The sequence below is a fragment of the Bacillus rossius genome (assembly GCF_032445375.1).
Source record: "Bacillus rossius redtenbacheri isolate Brsri chromosome 4 unlocalized genomic scaffold, Brsri_v3 Brsri_v3_scf4_1, whole genome shotgun sequence".
Taxonomy (NCBI): Eukaryota; Metazoa; Arthropoda; class Insecta; order Phasmatodea; family Bacillidae; genus Bacillus; species Bacillus rossius.
In genome coordinates, this window is record NW_026962010.1 from 11037458 (window position 1) to 11051799 (window position 14342).

General features: G+C 35.1%; 1 protein-coding gene across 2 annotated transcripts in view; it reads right to left on the reverse strand.

Annotated features, from left to right (window-relative positions):
- Window positions 1-14342, reverse strand: part of LOC134541681 (chromatin-remodeling ATPase INO80-like) — a 212181-nt gene that overhangs the window by 161129 nt on the left and 36710 nt on the right. For both annotated transcript variants that reach the window (XM_063385299.1, XM_063385300.1), the window contains exons 7-9: window positions 9681-9779; window positions 6855-7013; window positions 2723-2892 (exon numbers count right to left, since the gene is read on the reverse strand). In XM_063385299.1, coding sequence (XP_063241369.1) covers window positions 2723-2892; window positions 6855-7013; window positions 9681-9779 — 428 coding nt within the window. The remainder of the gene's footprint in view (window positions 1-2722; window positions 2893-6854; window positions 7014-9680; window positions 9780-14342) is intronic.

Sequence of the window (14342 nt, forward strand, 5' to 3'; positions counted from 1 at the left end):
TGTAATAAATACTTCAATATGAGAAATGTAGACAAAATGTTGTTCCTTAACTCATTTAACTTGATTTACCAACAAAATAAAATTTCCCAAACATGACATGGAATTACTTAATAGGCCTGTGAGCATATCAGTTTTTGGTTCAAATTAAATATGTATACAAATAACTAAATTATTCTCAAATACTAATATGGAATTCAAGTAGTATGAATGAAAATTAGAATCCCAATAATAATTGAATTCTTTTCACATCATGTTAACAAATACATGGAAAAAGTAAATGTGTAGTGTAGTATCTTCTGGAAAATTAGAAAAATAATACTTAATTGAAAGGTCAGCTATAATAATTGCATGTAATATGTTTGTTAAAATATTTAAATACGAAACCATTAATTACGGTTTTTACTTTGTTTTTGAGTCGCAGCATCTGTTTTTTCATAGATGCAAAGAAGTGTATGATGTTAGATTGATTGTGACTATTGATTTATATGCCGTTGAAACCATTTAGGTATTAGTCTATGGAGTAGGTGTCTGTTCTGATGTTGAAGTCAACTGGTTAGCAAATGGATATCAAAAAACATAAAAAGTATATGTATAAAGGCTAAGATGCTATAAATTTGTTTAAGAGCTTGAACAAAACTCCCTAGGAAGAATTGTATTGTAAAGATGCCATCATGTAGTGAATACTGCTAAACAAACATAATAATACATAATACCAACACATCTGCATGAAATTAGCACTTAGATTCACTATAACCAAAAATTGTTTTGCCAAGCAGATAGAAAAGGGAGAAAGGACATTTCATCAGAAGTTGCACGTATACTTGGGTGTTAAGTTCAATTATTCAAAGACTGTTATTACTTGAATTTACATATGAAGGTTTGAAATGAATTTTGAAATGTATGCTTATCACATCATAAATTTACGTGTCCTTTACACAATGTGTTCGACAGAAAACACTTACTCTCTGCTGATTACTACTCATAGTCCTGTGCCTTCACGAAATAATGTCTGTAGCAAACTCTTCATTTGCTAGGTACTGAAAAACACGGGAACTATGTTCCGGTGCACCAACGGACAACCCGAGCCTCGCCCCAAGTCTGGGGCCAAACAAATTCTAATTAAACGTTCCGAAATTTGAAAAGAAAAGAGATAAAAATTTAGCACTGGCACAGCCCTGACCCTAGACATGAAATTATGTGCCTTTTGATTCGTATAAATGTTTTTTTGAGAGCCGCCGATCGGCGCGACCTCTCAGCACAGCACTAGAACGACTGACTGAGGCTACAATGCTTCAAGGAACTGCATCCACCACGCAGGGAAGAAGCAGGTGCATAACCTCACGACTAATCACAACAGAACTCTGTACGAGGACACGACACTATACAAAATTCCTCACCCTCGCAACAAAACACAAAGTCCTTTCTCATTGGCTGTGTGACAAAACCCTGATAATTTTACCATCTCCCATGGGAGCATCTTCCTGCCGATTTTCCCATCATAAGGAATACATATAGAACGTGCCAGAATGTCTCCGTAGTAAAAAAACAAAGTCTGAAAAATTGGCACTGCCGAGTCATGCACCTGTCACTCATCCTTTCTCATCACAAAACAATACACAATGTTCTAGAATCGTAATTATAGCTTCCACATAAATAAAAACATAAAATACAGGCATAGAAACACTATTTAAAATAAATAAAATACTGAAAATGCATTTACACAAATAATAACCTAGCGAACAAAGTGACAAACAGTAAAAAAAATATTATGACTTTCCTGAACAAAATAATTAAATATCAAAATTAATCACAAGAAATTTTACATTGATAAAATGAAATTATGAAAAACTAAGTCACTATGATTTTGGACCACAAAATCAACTGCTATACTGCCTTACTGAAAAATATCATACCATAAAAATATTCTGTGCAAAGTTGGGGAAAGGCAGTGGCCTGCAATGCCATGTATGATTTACATTTATTAACACCTCATACAAAGTATTGTAGTTACAGAACTGCCAACATTCAAATTTAAAAAATCATGAGGTCCTTGATAAAAATTTTCAGGCCCATAAATACAGGTTAGATATAAAAACAACAAATGAGAATCTTTAAATTTAAGTGACATACCTGTACATATGTTAAATGGTCTCTGCTTCAAAATTTATTTCAACAAATTATAGGTTGCAGATTTAATTTAGTTGATCATAATTTAGCGCTGTCGTTTAGTGATCATGCAGGGCCGCAACTAAAAAAGATGTAAAATAACATTCTGCTCGTGTAACACTATTATCACTGTTCACAACAAAATAAATTTTTTTATTGGAAGCAATTCACTTCACGTGTTAGTTGTGTTTTTTTGTAGCGACATGTTTCACAATGTCTCCTCTTCCACTATGCGAGATAGAAAAATCAGCACGGCACACGCTACAAAACGCAAATATTGCTTCCTTTACGTGACTCGAGTATTGATGGAAATTTGTTACTGTAAGCTTTCGTAAAACTTGTTTTGTAACTTTTACAAACAAAATCTTGGGGCCCCGAAAAATTGTGAGGAAACACTATTTTGGCGTGAGGGCGTGAGATGGACCTTAAAATCGTGAGCCTCACATCAAAATCGCGAGAGTTGGCAGGTCTGTAGTTAGGTACCAAAAATGTGGGGTTTTCTTCCAGGTACATTGTAAAAATATTTCGTTTTTGAACTCCCCGTAAGGCTGGCTACCTGTCATAATCATCAATGGCCATGAGGCGGGGCATCTTTTCCTCATCCAGCTGGCTGAGGATTCGCAGCTGGTCCTTGTGAGGCGCTGCGCCCAGCTTCCGGGACATGAAGTGTGCGTAGAGCTCCGTCTGCGTGATCAGGAAGTTCAGCTTGCGCTGCTGTCTCTTGGCCTGCAAACAAGTGGGCCATGGTTCAAGCACGGCAGACCACCGACTAACATTTGGCATACCACAACTTAAACCAACGATAACCAGTTTTCAAACATTATTTTAGACACAATTTTTAACAAGTAGTCTGATACGTCTCGTAACGGCTACAATCTCCACCATATTTCATAGATATATGTCTCATAACGACCAAAATATGTACCATATTTCATAAACTATGCAGTATGCATTATGAAAAATTTCTTTTATCACTACAAGAAACTAGAAACTAAGAAGTAAACATGTAAGTATGCGTAGTTATAATTTGCATAGATATCATCAATTTTGAGCAAATGTTTAGCAAATATTTTTACTAACAAAGAGAAGCATCTTTGCAGAAATAACAGTACATTAACCACTCTGATTGATTGTAATTTTACCTACTAGATTAGGTTATAAGTCAAACTTGTCCTTAAGTCTCCAAGATAAAATATTTTATTTTATAAAAATGAAATTTTATTCTAAATAACAGGTTGACATGTTTCAAGTAAAATAATAACCACCCAAATAAATACTGATACACAACAAACAGCATGAGTGTGACAGGTGTGATCTAAGATAACATTCGCAACTTTGATATTTTGTAAGCGAAGGGAAAGGTGGCCACTCTGTTGGCAAAACCAAATTCTAGGTATATTTTCCAGGATTGTTAAGGTTTTTTCTTTTTTTTTAAGAAATTTCATAAAATGTTACTGTGATAATAAAAATATATGTAACTTAGGTGACCATGGGCATAGTCTGAGTGAGGGGAGGCAGCTCCCTCCCCCCTCCCGCAAAACTGAGAAGCCCTTCACTGAGGGGGCCCGCTTGCGCTTGCAAAATCATGACTGTGAAACAGGGTTAATATACATAAATGTCACAACTATGTATTATGGAAAACTTTCTGTATATTTTTAATTTTCTGCTTACTGCATGCATATAGGCCAACATGTGGGCAACATACGACATACGAGCACCCTATCTAGAGATGACTCGTATCGTTAAAGTTAAAACCAACTCCTAAAACTCTTGGGCCCTCGCTGCTAATTTCCGCAGACCCCCCCTGTAGCTAACAATGTTGGCTGCATCACAGCTGAAACCAAACTAACCATTTAACATTAAATACCAACCATTTAACATAAAGTAAAATAGAAAGTATTCATGTAAGACTATGATACTTCTGTGATAAAAGTGTATTTCCTGAACATAATTTAGTAGCTCTTGTTTGTTGTTTTGAAGAATTACAGTAGCAATCAACAGCGATAGTTAACTAAAATAAATCATTAGCATAAATAATATAGCAAACATTAAGGGCACAACCAAAATTACTTCAGCAGCTGCAAATAAAAATAATAATTATTAACATATACAATTCAAATTCTCACCAGTATTTTTTCTGGTTTAATGCTGTAAAAACATGTTCCAGGCTTTAATTTCTTCATAGAGAACCTTCCAATCACAGTAATCTTCACATTATGAAATTTAAGTTGTCCAGCCTTTTTTTTTTTTTTTTTACTATTCACTAATAATCACTTTAATACTGGCTGTAGAACAAATGCATATAAAAACTAATTGCAATGTTAAAAACTTAATATACAGATACAGTGGCTGATGTGGGAAGGGAGGGGGGAAGTAATTAGGGGAATATATTCACCCCAGCCCAAAGTTACAGAAAAATATGCCAAATATAAGTGAAGACAGTATGTTACTGTGAGAAGCTGTGTCGTCTACTGATACTACTACTACTGTAGGCCCATATATCAGTGTGTTAGTGTCAATACAAATGTGTGTTTTTGAATTCAAATTAAAAAATTTTAATTTTTTTTATTTACCACACCTTAAAAAAAATTATGTGTCCGTCACTGAACAAATATATGTTATTTTCTTATGGTAGCCCTTAAAAATCTAATTTATTATGACACTTAACAAAACAAAGAATTATTATTGCACCATCATCTAATCTAGTTTCTTCCATGTTCAACATTATTTTTTTTTTTTTTTGGTTTATTCTGCAATAGAACCTCCAGTCTTTCACGTGATGAACAAGGTAATAGTAGTTTTCAAATTTGGCTTCTGTTTATTATTACCATCTGAAAATCTTCAGATGTAAAAAAAAAAAATAAACATGAGAGAAAAAGAAAAGAAATAGCCTGGTGATTTCCTACCCCTATGGCTAATCGGCAAATCACCGGCAAACCATAGCATTATCTCAACAGGTTATCACATTCCTCACGTCTGATGCGGAGATTCGTCAATAAACAGCGCTCAAAAATTGTGTAAGTTCGTATGCACTATGAGCAGTTATTCAACTAAGCTCTCATCAACTTGCTAGACAAACATATAATTCCCCTGATGGCTTTCATAAATTCATGGGTTTCTTGCTTTTTTCCCTGTACCAAAAAAATTCAAGGCTAATTCAAGGTTACGCTGATTTTCCCGGTTGGGTGGCCACCCTGGACGGTGTTTCTCAAGTCATTATAAGTAGTACTAACCGTATTTACTCGCGTATGGGTGGCAGATTTTATGCTGGTTTTTTATTTAATAAAACTTACTGCTACCCTTATGCAAATTTTCCATTTTGGATAAATAAAAAATTTAAATTCACTGTTGTGGTTCACTATGTGCTTAAATAAAACAAAAATCATATCAATTACACCATATAACACCAAAATGCAAGTTAATACACCATAAAGCGCCAAAATGCACAAAACATTTATGATATTAATCAGCACATTTAATCAAAGCTCAACTTAGATTAAAAAACCATAATATTTTAATAATTTAAATTCAAAAAATTTAAATTATTTAGCATGGAGTTCATAACAAAATGTATGCACTAAATAGGAAAAAATTTGCTTTTTTAATATTGCAACTATCATTAGTAACTAATTTTCACATTACAACATTGGTAAATTTTTCAAATGCACATATACATACTTGCTGATTTAATTTTATAGTTCCCAGTTGTTAGACATCCTTATAAAAAATTATTACATTGTAAAGGTGCATCATGTATCAGTCAAAAAGACACTGTTTCGGTGAAGTAAATATCATTGAACAAGTTAGTGTCATATTTGTTGAAAATTATGCTATCTCTATGAATAAACAGAGTTCATAAAAATTATAAACCATAACATCGAAATCTCTTGTTTTAGAAATGAAATTGGCCTAAAAACAAAACTGTAAAATCTTGTCTTTAATAATGGCAGAAAAAAGAATTCAAAGACAATACTGTAGACTATAGTCTTGTATCAGGAAATAGTTAAAGTAGCGAGGGTTTTACGTCACATGGTTACGCACAAGTGGTGCTTCAGGTCCCCCACCTATCTGAGGCAAAGTGTGCATTCTTTCCTACCACACGATTTGAAAACTGCTGCAGACATCAGGGTGGTGTCTTTATTTAGAAAATAGTTTAAGAACACGCTGAGGTTGGATGAGAAGTTCTGTTTCCGTATCTCGGTTTTAATCTGTATTCTCGGAAAAGAGAAAACGGCTAAAAAAAAGCGAGTTTTCAGAATAATTTCTCCGCCCGAAACACCTGGCACACATTCTTGAAAGCACTCAAGGGACTTGCATTACACCTTTGTCTACATTTCTCTGCCATATTATGTTATGGCTGTCACTCAAAACTCATAGTACGACTATACGTGAAAAGAAGACTGCGCGCCAGTCCAGAAGCGACACCACGCTAGAAGCACCAGCGAGCATCGCACTACTCATCCCACCTCACTAACACAAATACACCCATGACTAAAAGATTCTAGTGGGCCCTGAACCACTGCGGTATTGAATTAGAGCCATGCCGAAGATGGGATCAAACCATCGAGGCCCCCAAGATACGTATCATGAAAAGTTGGTCGTGCTCTCCCGTGGTTGCACGACCGAACAGCCAGCCAATGAGCTGGAGATGATGGGCGAGGTGATCGCAACTCGGTGGGTGACCGTACCTCCATCAGCTCACCGTCCAGCTTTCGCTGCTCCTCCGCCTCTTTCTCCTGCCGCCGACGTGTCTCCCGCTCGACCCGGTCGTAGCGCTTCCAGTACGCCTGCATCTCCCTCGTCAGCCGCTTCGCCCGCCAGATCGTCTCCTTCATGTTCTTCTGCGACTGTGGGTACCAGTGGCGAAACGCATGAGACCTCGTCACTCTCCAGACTCACAAACAAAAAACATTGTGTTTCCTCATGCCTTGCAATAAAAGGTATTAAAAATATAAAAAAATGAATGTTTTTTTTGTTGTCTGATATTATCTAAATAAACTCTAATCTAAACTTTTTCAAGATCAATAAAATTTTCCACATTTGCTTGGCCGAAAATGTAAAAAAATATTTATTTACCTGAAATTTTGAAAAAAAGTACCCCCATTCCTCTAAACATAGCCTCTTCACTCTGTGTAAAGCCCTAGCAAAACCAGGTACTTCAGCTAGTGAGTGAGTGAGTGTGTGTGTGTGTGTGTGTGTGTGAGAGTTGTAAGTATGTGAGTGTGTGTGTTATAGTGAGTGTGAGTGTGAGTGTGAGTGGAGTGTGAGTGTGAGTGTGAGTGTGTGAGTGTGTGAGTGTGTGTGAGTGTGTGTGAGTGTGTGTAAGGAGTATGTGAGTATGTGTGATGTGTGTGTTAGTGAATGTGAGTGTGTGTATGTGTATGAATATGTATGCTACAGGTGATGCTAGAAGAAGTAAACATAGTTTTACTAAGGTTAACTTAGCATTATCCAAGTTTGTTGGGTAAAGTCCGAATAATGTTTTTCATTTAAAGTATTTTAAATAGGTATGTTTAGTTAAGGTACCAATGTTTTGTCGGGCGTTAAATTCATCAAATTAAATTAAACTAAGGTTATCAATCATTTGGTTTTTCTATAATTACCCAGTCAGCATTAGGTAGACCGAGGTGTACACTCGTAAACACCGAATTCAAATTTATTTTAGTGATTATTCGGACTTAACCCAACAAACTTGGATAATGCTAAGTTAACCAGGGTAAACATAGGTTTACGTCTTCTTCTAGAATTACCCTTAACATATGTACATAGATATATAGATAGATTTGAGTGGGAATATCTGCGCACCTTGCCAATGCAAACATTACTGTGTATACCAAACACCGAGTTATTCCTTGAAATTATGATAGTCAAATGTTAGCTCAAGTATAAGAAATTACAGTATTTTTTCAGGATTGTTGAGCTTTTCTTTTATGTTGGGTGTTAGTAGTCCTCTCTTCTAGTGATGTAATGTGAATATAAGATAAAAAAAAAAAGTTTAGAAGCAGGTTTGTGGTAAAGGTCGCGTTTATGTTTTAAACAAAAAATTTGTACCTCATTTCAGTATACATCCTTGATTGTGAAGCAAATTGTGTTCTATGTCATATTGCTAAGTTACAGAGAACAAATAAAGATGCAATCTATCAAGACATACTGTATCTTTGGTGTGTTGGGAAACTGTGTTGAGACTAACCAAAAAATATGAGGACCATACTAGAAACCGGGGGAAAAAAAAAAAGGTAGAACTACACATCATCAGTCTTAAGTAAACAAGTTGGTAATTTGTAAACTATCCATAGAACATTTGAGTAGGCTTTATTTTCAAAATTTTACTTTTGCTGTTCTATTACCTTTCACTCTATGTCCACATACAAATTCGTCTATTTTTGGTTCTGACCATACACAACTATATCTTCACATTTATACAAGCACTTATTTAATGTGAGTACAAATAATTTTGTGTAACTTATCTTACCAATGTTTTCCAAATTTGAAATAAACATACAATTCTACTCCATTACTAATTAATTCTATAAGACAATAAATATTTGTTTTGTTTTTGACAATTAGCATACTATTACTTAATTCCTATAAAGATTAGTGGAAAAAAATTGTTGAGTTCATGTAAAATATTGACATGTTCAGTATCCTGGACTATCTATACCATGAGGAAAACAATACTAACTCCATAAATAAATAAAAATAACATCTGTTTTGTTAAACGAAAACTGATCTTGAATGAAACATGTTTAGATATAAATAAAACATTCAGTTGAAGTGTTTCAAAGTCACATTTGATCATGCCTTAATTAACTGATTAAGACAAGTCATGATAAATGCTTTTTCCCATAATACTTTACAAGAATAATGAACTATGCGCTTGATTAATCAAAATCATTCTCAACCAGCGGTTTCAATCTAAAAGAACATCTCAGGGTAAATGTGTGCTTGAGATTATGAACTGCAATTCATTTTTAAATATGCAAATATGCAAATGCAAATACATATATATATATATATATATATATATATATATATATATACACACACACACACATATACATATATACACATATATATATATATATACATGCGCATCGAACTTCCTCAAGAAGAAGGTTTGTAAATACCATACAAACATTCTGCCGTGTTACCACAAGAGAACAGAACAAAAAAAAGAAAAGAAGCATAATGTATATAAAAAAAACCATCCCACATTTTATCACTTGTATACTTGCGAGTCATTGTTTACAGCACTGCCCGGATTGTTTTTCACTGTAAACTGAGCCTGCGGCAGTTTTTATTGGCTAGTTCTCCCTTTATCTCCCACCTCCGTGGTCATTAAAAAAAAAACACTTTTATCTTTCCTGCTACCAGCCAGGAGTATAGCCAACACGGCTGCGGACAAAGAAACCACGACGTGAGAGGTGTTTGCAGCCGGCAGGCGTGAGCTCCAGTCAAGACCGACGTAACAATGGTGGTTCGCAGTTTCTTCGAGAGCGTGGGCACAGACCCACCTGCATGGCCTTCTGCCGCCAGTGCTTCATGCAGTACTGCGCCAGCCGCTTGTAGGTGGTCAGCACCTCCTTGTGGTTGTTTATCTTCGCTCTCTGCACCTGCCACCCACGAAACACACACGCATTTCGTAAGTCTGGTACGTCCAACTGTTGCATGGAGGATCAACACTTCCTTGCCAACGTGTACCTAGTAAAAGGTGGTGAGTTTAGTTAAAAGTTGATTAATAATTTGGTCAGCCAAATAAAAAAAAATATGTCATCAGGTATGTCAATATTCACAACTAACTTATTCATAACCAACACAACTAACACAACAACCACATCCATACTTTTTTTTTTAAAAGTTCAAGTGTTGTGAAGCACTCAAGCAGGTTCTTATGCAGTTTCCTATAGTTAAAATTCATAATCTAAAATGTTTAATGTAAAAAATAATAACATAACACAGGTATTTTTTGGTTCAAAATTGCTTCTAATTTTAGAATAACGTAGTAACATCAAAAACCATTCCTAAACTCCAACATGCAAACAGTGAGTGTGTCATTTCTCTATGTCCGCACACGGTCCTATAGAAAGGTTTGGCAACTTCCTATCCTTCTTGACAAGATCCGTCCGCTTAGTGGAACTCGTGACGGCTAGTGAACTAACAGCGCTAATTATAGTTTAGTTTTGAGCTTCGCCAATAAATGGCATTGCCTTGAATTAAAAACGCGCTATCGTTTGATGGGTCCATCACATCATGCCTTGGGATTTTCTAGGATCTTGATATTTTTTCCGGATAGATTTGTATTCTCTCTTTCTCTAACAATTGACTTTGCATGTGTTTTTGATTAAGCTGATTTTATTATTTAACTATTCAGATAATCAATAATTCGATTACTGATTAAATAATAGTGATTTTTTTCCGCTATCCATTTTGCTTTCACTCACCAATAGTTAGTGCTGCAGAACAACCTTATGAAATCACATTATCAAATATGGTGTGCATTTTTACAATTTTTAAATTGGAGTGATTGTTACTGTGATTAGTAATTGGTGGGTGAGTTAAAAATGGAATAACATTACCATCCGAAGTGCTGGATGTCAACATGATCAATCTTTTTTTTATATAGGCAAATGACATGTGTCACACACAACTAAACTATCTTTGGATGTCTCATCTGTCAATAAACATTAAATACTGGAAATTATTTGAAATGTCACACAAAAAATCCAAACATTGGAAGATAACCACACATGCATGGCAACTGTCAGTCAGTAAAGCAGCTGAAACATCTGAAGAGTAAGAAGCACGCATCTACATCTGATTTTGAAAAAAGTCCCCTTCACCCTGTGTTCAGCCTGGGGAATGCTGGGAACTGCATCTAGTAACTTATAATATTCACGATGCAAGAAAAACATTTTTCAGGACCTAAAAAATTTAATTGGTACATACCTATGTATGTAATAAATGTATGTACTATATACATAGTTATGACACGTATCTAGTCGTTACACACATAATGGTATTTAATTATGTCTTTATGGATGTATGTAATATATTTAAGTATGTATATAGGTATGCATGCACATGGGTATGAATGTACATAGTTATATTAGCATTAATTGCTTTTCTTGAGATCACTTAATTACTGAAATATTTATATAGTAAATTATACATAAATGGCAAAAGCCATCAATAACACTAAACGATAGTTGTTATTTATTATCGTTAACAATATCACATCACGTTCTTTGAATGCTTCTAGGGTACGGGGGGTCAAAACAACAAAAAAAATTAATTTTTAGATTTGAAGTGTTTCTGAGCCATTTGAGGTCCTCAACCTCCCACCTACCCCCTCCCCCTCCACCTCCTCAGGCGAGAGGTCATGTACCCCCGATTTTTTGAAAGACGAGACAATTAAAGTACGTTAATTTTGACGTGCTTCCGACGCCTTCAGGCACCATCGGACCTACTTAGGGGGCGGGGGAGTGGGGTAATTGCTCCCGAAATTTTCGGGACTTTGAAAATTGAATTTGTAGTGCATTTCAAGGAATTTATAAAAAAATATAATTAATTCAATAAAAAACTAAAAGTGACTAACTATGTAATCTAGTCTTGAAATTTGATTTTAATCTACTTCTAATTGTTGTATTTATTTGAAACTTTGCAAGTATATGTAATCCGAATGACAAGACAACAATTTCATGACTATTACCTGAAGAGATTAGGGGTGAAGGGTTATAGAGACAAAAAAACACTACTTTCAAGCTATGGGCAATAACCAAGAATTTTGTGTATCCATAAAGCCAGGGCATGGTGGCAAATTTTGCCCGGGGGTAGGCTGGCTTACTTTTCCCCCCTAGGACACACCAAAATTTATAAAATTTTTAAAATTGATTCCTTTTCGATTTAATTTTTTAGATCCAAGAGGCCGGAGCATGGTGTAAAATGTGCCTGGGGGTTCGTGAGGGGTGGTCACTTGCCACAGATTTTTCGAAATTCAGGAAAATTGAAGTCCGTTGATTCTGATGTGCTCCTGATGTCTTCAGGCACCATCGGACCCTCTCAGTTGAGGGAATCAATTTCCTCCAAAAATATTTGGAGTCAAAAAAATTGATTTTGTGGTGCATTTTGAGGAGTATTGCAAAGTAGGAAGTTAGTAGGTCAACCCCCCTCCCCCCCCCCCCCCCTCTGAGGAGGAAATATTGATTTCAGTATTATAGAGTAATATTGTTTTCCATATAAGTATGGTTAGTCTGTGTGTATCAGCATGGTCTTTGTAATTTATAGTTATATCAATACTTCTGATTATACAAATTGATCCTGTGGTGCATTTTGAGGAATTTATAAAAAATTAATTAAGTATGAACTGAAAAGTAAAAAATAAAATTATATGTAAAGAAACTAAAAAAAAAACACACTTTTATTGCTGTATGAACTAAAAGGTAAAGAAAAATCTTTAAATTAAAGTAATTTGTTCAACAGCGACAAAATGAACTACAGCTCTGTAAAACTTAATTTTTTTAATAAGATTAAATAAAGAATTATGTAATGAACAAAACAATTAATTTTAATGAAATAAAAGTTTCTTTGATTTTAGTTTCAACTAACAAGATTTGATTACATAGATAGTAAGTTAGTTGAAACTAATAAATGGGTGTTAAAAATATAAAAGGGTTCATACATGACAATTCACTCCCAAAAAAATATAATTTTATAATTTAATAGCATTTCATCCACTAAGTAGCAGAAATTAAAAAACAAACACAAAATTGCTCATAGTACTTTACAGTATATATTTAAGTAAAAAAAAAAAAGTATGCATATAGTGTATACACATAAGTTTAAGAGGCCACTCCAGTCCAGGAGGCATTTCAAGTTGGCATCTGGAAAGGTAGCAGGTAGTGGCCTGGCGTTTAGTTCCTTAAAGCATTATGCTCGAGTTCCTCGGATTAGTATAGGAAGGGAACCCTCACACCCAACCCGTCCTTCTTCCACATCTTAGGCTCAGCGCACACGGAACAACTGTTTTGTGACAACAGTCACAAAACGGTTGAGCTCACAACGGTTTTGTGACCTTGACATTGCACGGGGGTGCGGAACCGCACACAAAGCGATCGGTTTGAGACCAGTCTCAAACCAGTTGCATGCAACCATGGATCCCGGGTCGCAGTTGCGTTGCAACCTTCGTCTCAAACAGGGCTTTAGACAGACATCACGACACGACAACACTCCAGCTCCCCCGCCGATACACCTACACATAAATTATTAAAATGACTACAAATGCGGCACTACCTAAATACGTATCTGTGCCCTTGCTAAAACCTATACACAGCACCCTGCTGCCGGCTCAATGATTCAAGTCAAAGTCTGCCGGGGTACAGTCTCTCGTGGTTTTTTTAAAGTAATTATTTTGCATATTTCCAATGTGACTCACGGATGAATGTCGATTTTTGCGCCGGATAATTTTATGTTATAAAATGTTCACTTTTATGAGTAAAAAAAAAGTGCTCTTGGGCGCTCAGTCTTTTTCCGTTAAACAATACGCAATATGGCAGTAATAAAACTTGCATATCATAGGACTGGATCATTACTAATTTCAAGTATTTGAAAGAAAAGGCGTACACACCTTAATTACGCCAAATAAAGACGAAATAATTTAGAAATTGAATGCGCCGCATTAGTGACATTGTGGACAAAACTAATTGTAAAGGGGAAAAACGGCAGAGGTTCTGTGTGTGAAGTACGAAGGCAAACTAAAATTGTTTCGTAAACTTATTTAGGTATAGTGGAAACATATATGTACAGCTGTAACATGTCATATTTGTGTATAGCAAATAACATGTTGCCGAAATTAATGTAATTTTACTTTGTGAATGTTATTGCAGAATAAGTAAATAGAGTGAGTGATAATTTTAATTTAATTTAATATTGTATGACTAGACTAGGTAATTGTAATTTTTTTTTAAATTATCAAGCCTTATGTGGGTATCAATTAAAACATATTGTGTTATCTACGTTTGTTAGTGAGGGTAAATGGTAAGTATAGATACTCACTTGTAGAGAAACAAAAGTAGGGAAAATTAGTTAGGGCATAACTAAGTTTCGTTTGGAACAAATTTAGAACATTCTGTACCAAGACATGCTCAAGGACAGATATTTTTTAGAAATGTCCCACAAAC